The following is a 7,126-nucleotide window of genomic DNA, read 5'->3' as shown; positions in this document are numbered from 1 at the left end:
GCGCCTGTAGTCCCAGCTACTCAGGAGGCTGAGGCAGGAGAATGGCGTAAACCCGGGAGGTGGAGCTGGCAGTGAGCTGAGATCCGGCCACTGCACTCCAGCCTGGGTGACAGAGCGAGACTCCATCTCAAAAAAAAAAAAAAGAAGGCCAGCAGTAGCTGGGGGCCCTGACGGTTGGGTGTGGGAGCTAGCAGCGAGGAGGCTGGGTATAGACCCCAGGCTCAGCCAGCTTTGTGTTCACAGGCTTCGGAGACCGATTACTTAGTGAAGTGAAGAAGCTTGCTCCAAAGGATGTCAAAATCAAGGTGAGGTTACAGAGACTCCCCCTGCAGCGCTAGGGCGCTGGCAGCCTCGGCATGGGGAGGAAGGGTGGATGCTGCCTCCAGACCTGCTCACTGGCTCGCGTCCACCCAGCCCTGCTCCTCCCAAAGCCACTGCTACCACTCCCCAGCTGATGGCATTGCTGTCAGGCTTCAGGACCTGGGGAGGTGACCCCAAGGCTGGGAGGATGGCTTCTGGGTGGGGACCCACAGTTATGTGGCCACTTCCTCCCTCTAGATCTCAGCCCCGCAGGAACGGCTGTACTCCACGTGGATTGGGTGAGGCGGGGCTCAAGGGAGGGCTCTGGGAAGAGACCACTTTACCCTGGATGCTCCTCCCGGGGTTGGCCCAGGCCAGGTGGAGGTGGGTGGATTTCCCTCCCAAATTAGGGAAACGGAACTCTGAGCGCCCAGGAAGGTGGTTGGCTCCCCAACAGGTCCCCAGCAACACTATCCCTCCATCCCCACAGCGGCTCCATCCTGGCTTCGCTGGACACTTTTAAGAAGATGTGGGTGTCCAAAAAGGAGTATGAAGAGGATGGCTCCCGTGCTATTCATCGCAAAACCTTCTAGTGCCCAAGGAGGGCGGGGCACCTTGGGAGAGGGGGAGGGAGGGCAGCCAGAGCCTTTAACCCTTTTTGGTCTGGGCTCGCATACTTGGCTTAGGGTCCCCTGCATGCCCTGAACCCCTGGGTGGGCGGCACAACAGTGCCCCCCTGCAGCCTTCCCCTCTACACGCACACGACACGCACGTAGGAGTAACATTGAGCTGCATGGACAGGAGCCTTGAGCTGGCGCGTGGGAATTGAGCGCCATGTCGGGCTGTTCTGGGTATCCCCCTGGCAGGGCCAGCTAGGCCTGTGGTTCTCTGCTCTGACTCTCAGGGCTGTCTCCCCGAGCTCCAGGGCCAGAATGCCTGGATGCCTGTGTAGCCAGTTTGGGGACTGGGCTGGAGGGGCGTCCAGCAGCTCCCGCTGGTGTGTCAGCACGTCCATTGCCGCCTCCTGTTCGTGACCTGACAGGGTGGCACAGCCCCTTCCACCCTCTGTCCTGTCTTCCTGGGTAGATGCCCTGGTGGAAGGCTCAGTACTGAATGGTCTTCCATCCCCAGCAAGGGGGTGCAGCCCAGGGTCAGGCCCTTCGGAGCCAGGGCAGAGGTTGCAAGGTGGCCGGAGCTGCTGCACTGTCCCCTCAGAGCGCTTCATCGACTTCCTCCTCCCTCTACCCTTGGCACCCTGGGCGGGAAAGGGTTGATGCTCGTCATTTATTGAAGGGAAGCCACGTAATAAGGAGTCAGACCTAAAAGGGGGTGGGGGACATTTTCTTCTCTCACCTCACCCAAGAAAGAGGTCGTCACTTTTGCTGTGGCCAGGGCCCCACCTCCCTCTGTCAGATATGTACAATAATTTAACACAGTTGCCTGAAAAAAAACTTTTGTAAATCATTGTAGTAATAATTATGGACAAGGCCCAGTGTGTGGCTCTGTTTTCTTGTGGCTGGCTGTGCTGTTGTTTGCTCTTCCATCCATGGGGACTTTCAGAGAAAGGACCCGAGCGAATGCAGCATGGCACTGGCTCTAGCTCAGCAGCATGAGGGTTTCAGTGGTTGGCCGGGCAACGTGGCACGAGAGGCCTCAGGAGGCCGGGCTCTCACCCTGGAGCATAATTCCCTCACCTGTTACCTCCCCTGCTATGGTCCACCAGGGGAAGCAGAACCAGGCTGCCTTCCTTGCCCCTGGACCTTAGACAGGCCTGTTTGAGCACCTCTGCTCACCGCATTCAGCCAGGGCTAAGGCTGGTGGACACCAGCAATGATGCAAGCTCATGTGTTCAGACAAGTCAGGATGGGGAAGGCAGGGAGAGGCAGGGAGGCTGTGAGCTTAGCCAGGCCCTAGAGGAAGAGGCCGAAGAGCAGGGAGAGGAAGGGTAGAAGGAGCAGTGAGGAATTAGTTTGGAGAATGTCTACTCTTTACTTCCTTAAGTGTTTAAGCGTCTATAGTGTGTCCAGGATGGTACCGTGGCTTTGGGGCCAATGGTCAACAAGTTATATCCTTGCCCTAACAAATATACAGGTCAGGGGAGTAAGACAGATGGGCCATTTTAATGCTGGGTTGGCGGAGCCGAGGCGATAGGCGTCTAGTCCAACAGGTGGGGCAGGCCGACTTGCAAGGGCCCAGAGGTTAGCCAGGGAGGGGGCGGGCATTCTAAGCAGATGTGAGAGCCCAAAGAAGCACCTGGGACTGGCCGGGCACGGTGGCTCACGCCTGTAATCCCAGCACTTTGGGAGGCCAAGGCAGGTGGATCACAAGGTCAGGAGATTGAGACCATCCTTGTAACACATTGAAATCCCATCTCTACTAAAAAATAAAAAAATTAGCTGGGCATGGAGGCAGGCACCTGTAGTCCCAGCTACATGGGAGGCTGAGGCAGGAGAATGGCATGAACCCTGGAGGTGGAGCTTGCAGTGAGCCTGGGTGACAGAGCAGGACTCCATCTCCAAAAAAAAAAAAAGGGGGGCCCTGGGACCAGTGGGGCTGGAGAGGAAGGCAGAGACCCAATGCCCAGTCAGCAGGGAAGGGTCACTGGTCTGTGGCCATTGTGTGAGATGAACCAAAAAGGTGGGTTAAGCTGGAACGTGGAGGATTGTTAGCTGTGTCCTAGGAGATGGGTGGCCAGCCATAAAAGGATAGTGACCAGAGCAGTGTGTTGTAGTCAGTTGGGGTTTGTGGGGGCCAAGGGAGGGCCCAGGACCGAGGAGATGAGGTAGGAGTGGAGAGAGCCAAGGCTGTTTGTGAGGCTTTGTGGTCACAGGGCAGTTATGCTTGCACTGGCCCTCAGAACAGAATTTGCACAGAGAACTCCATGTTAGGGTGCCCTCCAGACCAGTTCTTCCCACAGGGCTCTGTTCATGGCACCACTGGTTCGCCGCCTCCCAGGTTGGAGCCTTATCCGTCGACGCCTTGCCTGTCTCTCCCACACTGTCAGTCACCAGGTGGTGTGGTTCTTCTGTGGTACCTTTCCCATCGGTCTCTTCTTTTCCAGTACAGCCACTGCCACCGTAGCTTATGACCACAGCTCCGTTCCCTGGCCACCCAATCTATTTGCTCCTGGACCTAAAGCCCAGATAATCTTGGTTCTGACACCTCCTACTCCAAAGTGTCAAGTGGTTCTCCACTGCCTGGTGATGTGAAGCAATTGATGTGATGTTGGTAAAACCACCTTCATTTGACTCAGGCCCCTTGAGACCTGTTCCTTCCCTGTTTTAGGCTTACCCCTCATATCCTTGGCCTGCTAGCCTCCAGGCATGCTGTTCTCTCCATGGGAATGACCTTCGCTTGTGCCTGTCAAAATCTTGTCCTTTAAGGCCAGGTGCCATCCTCTGTACCCCCTCTTCTGGCAGGTTAAAGTGCTCAGACTCTGCCAGCTTTTCTCACTGTTGGAAAAAGCTACAGAGGAGGAAGGTAGTACAGCTGGAATGAAGCCTGTGTGGGGTTAGAGTTGGAAGTAGTATGAACTCATGGCTTTAATATACATACAGATAGATACTGAAATAAACACATCTGTGTGTGAGAGCCAGCATTAGAACATATACATGCATTTCCTAGCCCTGTCTGCTGGGAAGGTCTGGAAGCAGTGACACTACAATAGCTATGAGCACATACAGTGTCCAGATCTTGGTTTCTAAATACCATGCTAGGAAAACGTTCTTTATTATGTACTTGTAAATAGTTTAATACCACTAGTGTGAGACCTATGTTCTTTCTTGGTGAGGGAAGATGGGCTCCATTTTCCTTTTTTTTTTTTTTTTTTTTTTTTTTGAGACCAAGTCTCGCTCTGTCGCCCAGGCTGGAGTGCAGTGGCGCCATCTCAGCTCACTGCAAGCTCCGCTTCCCAGGTTCACGCCATTCTCCTGCCTCAGCCTCCCGAGTATCCGGGATTACAGGCGCTCGCCACCGAACCCGGCTAATTTTTGTATTTTTAGTAGAGACGGGGTTTCACCATGTTGGCCAGGCTGGTCTCGAACTCCTGACCTTAAGTAATCTGCCTGACTCAGCCTCCAAAAGTGCTGGGATTACAGGCATGAGCCACTGAGCCTGGCCATAAGTCATTGTCTCTTTTTTCTTTGCTTTTTTGAGATGGACTCTCTATTGCCCAGACTGGAGCGCAGTGGTGAGATCTCAGCTCACTGCAACCTCCACCTCCTGGGTTCAAGCGGTCCTCCTGCCTCAGCCTCCCGAGTATCCGGGATTACAGGCGCTCGCCACCGAACCCGGCTAATTTTTGTATTTTTAGTAGAGACGGGGTTTCACCGTGTTAGCCAGGATGGTCTCGATCTCCTGACCTCGTGATCCACCCACCTTGGCCTCCCAAAGTGCTGGGATTACAGGCGTGAGCCACCGCACCCGGCCGATGGGCTCCATTTTCTAAGCTAAGCTCAGATAGAAGCCACTTCCACCCAAGAGCAAAGGTTTGGTCCTCCTAGTAGGGGACATTACATTTCCCCGGGACAATTCCCTGGAACAGGGAAAATAATAGGTGAGCTTGGAATATTCTGTGGTACCATAAAGTAAGGAAGTGAAAAAGGGAAGGGCTTGTCTAAAGGACACAAGAACCAATTAGAAGGAGCACCCAATGCTCAAATCTGTAACGGATGATAAGCCATGGCATAAAATATGTGAGTCATACTCATGCAAATAAGTAACTGAATAAATATATACATGGGGAAGAAGGGACGGCTCTCACTTATGGTAGAACTCCAGTTGATGTCAAAGGAATTGTGGAAAAAGAAAGTCACCATTGAGGAAACACCACAGTGATCATTGTTGCAGGTAAGATTGGAGACAAAAATCAGCGGGCAAAAGTAAAGACATTTGTGTTGTCTCTATCCCTGTACAAGATACTTATTAATTACAAAAGGAGAAATAGTAACTTTATCGTGGAGAAACGTTGATACTACCTTAACCAAATAATCAGAGTATACATCTCCAGTAATAAGTCATTGTCTCTTTTGGTTTGTTTTTAGAGACAGGATCTCACTCTGTTGAGGAGGCTGGTGTGGAATGTGGTGGCATGATCACGGCTCACTGCAGCCTCCATCTCCTGGGCTCGAGGGATCCTCCTGCCTCAGCCTCCAAGTTGCTGGGGCTACAGGCATGCACCACCACACCCCACTAGTTCTTATTTTTTTGTAGAGAGGGGGGTCTCACTGTATTCCCCTGGTGAGTCTTGAACTCCTGGCTTCAAGTATACCGCCTGCCTCAGCCTCCCAAAGCACTGGGATTACAGGCATGAGCCACTGAGCCTGGCCATAAGTCATTGTCTCTTTTTTCTTTGCTTTTTTGAGATAGACTCTCTATTGCCCAGACTGGAGCACAGTGGTGAGATCTCAGCTCACTGCAACCTCCACCTCCTGGGTTCAAGCAGTCCTCCTGCCTCAGCCTCCCGAGTATCCGGGATTACAGGCGCTCGCCACCGAACCCGGCTAATTTTTGTATTTTTAGTAGAGACGGGGTTTCACCATGTTGGCCAGGCTGGTCTCGAACTCCTGACCTTAAGTAATCTGCCTGACTCAGCCTCCAAAAGTGCTGGGATTACAGGCATGAGCCACTGAGCCTGGCCATAAGTCATTGTCTCTTTTTTCTTTGCTTTTTTGAGATGGACTCTCTATTGCCCAGACTGGAGCGCAGTGGTGAGATCTCAGCTCACTGCAACCTCCACCTCCTGGGTTCAAGCGGTCCTCCTGCCTCAGCCTCCCGAGTATCCGGGATTACAGGCGCTCGCCACCGAACCCGGCTAATTTTTGTATTTTTAGTAGAGACGGGGTTTCACCATGTTGGCCAGGCTGGTCTCGAACTCCTGACCTTAAGTAATCTGCCTGACTCAGCCTCCCAAAGTGCTGGGATTACAGGCATGAGCCACTGAGCCTGGCCATAAGTCATTGTCTCTTGATGATGCACTAAGAGGGGCCTGATTTTGCCAAGTCATTGTCTCTTGATGATGCACTAAGAGGGGCCTGATTTTGCCTGTGGTATTCTCGCAACACCTCAATCTAACCAGGAGCAAGCAGCAGGCAAACCCAAAGTGAGGGCAGTCTACAAATGAATAGAGAGTTGTCTTGTTCACAAGTGGCAGGTCATGGGGACAAGGAAAGACCAAGTGCAATGTGAGATCCTGGGGTTGGGAAAAAGACCTTACCAGGAAAGCCAGCAAAATCCCGATAAGGTCTGCTGGTTAGTCCATAGTACTGCCTCAGCGTTAATTTCCTGGTTTCAATCATTATGCTATGGTAGTGCCAGATGTTAACGTTAAGGAAAACTGAGTGAAGGGTGAGTAGGAACTCTGTACTATTTTTTTGCAATTTTTCTCTAAGTCTAAAATTATTTTAAAATGGAAAATTGGGCTGGGTGTGGTGGTGCATGCCTGTAATCCCAGCACTTTGGGAGGCTGAGGCAGCAGGATTGCTTGAGCCCAGAATTTCAAGGTTGCAGTGAGCTATGAACACACCACTGCACTCCAGCCTGGGCGACAGAAACCCTGTTTCAAAAATAAATAAAAATTTAAAAGTTGGGGTGGGGGAAAAAGAGCTCAGGGTCTGGAGCTATGGTCTGGGTTCACAATCTTGCCACAAGAAATTGCTAGCTGTGTATTCCAGAGCTGTCCCCAGGCTTCCCCGTATCTATTATGGGGATGGTAATAATAGCAACTTCCTCACGGGTTTATTCACAGCCTGGAAGATGAGCCTGGAACATTTTATTCTAGAAAATAAAAAGAAATGCTCAAAGAGGCTGGGCGTGGTGGCTCATGCCT

The 7,126-nt window shown here is 52.2% G+C and overlaps 1 protein-coding gene across 1 annotated transcript in view; it reads left to right on the top strand.

Moving 5' to 3' along the window:
• Nucleotides 1-1,792, top strand: part of ACTR1B (ARP1 actin-related protein 1 homolog B, centractin beta (yeast)) — a 22,517-nt gene extending 20,725 nt beyond the window's left edge. Inside the window, exons 10-12 of the mRNA XM_011956650.1 lie at nucleotides 244-305; nucleotides 559-599; nucleotides 791-1,792. Of these exons, the coding sequence (XP_011812040.1) occupies nucleotides 244-305; nucleotides 559-599; nucleotides 791-893 (206 nt within the window). The 3' untranslated portion in view covers nucleotides 894-1,792. The remainder of the gene's footprint in view (nucleotides 1-243; nucleotides 306-558; nucleotides 600-790) is intronic.
• The last annotated feature ends 5,334 nt before the right edge of the window (nucleotides 1,793-7,126 follow it).

Source organism: Colobus angolensis, unplaced genomic scaffold, assembly GCF_000951035.1.
Source record: "Colobus angolensis palliatus isolate OR3802 unplaced genomic scaffold, Cang.pa_1.0 Scaffold42, whole genome shotgun sequence".
In the NCBI taxonomy this organism is placed as follows: domain Eukaryota; kingdom Metazoa; phylum Chordata; class Mammalia; order Primates; family Cercopithecidae; genus Colobus; species Colobus angolensis.
Note: the sequence above shows the minus strand (reverse complement) of the source record. Positions and strands in the feature narration are given on the sequence as shown.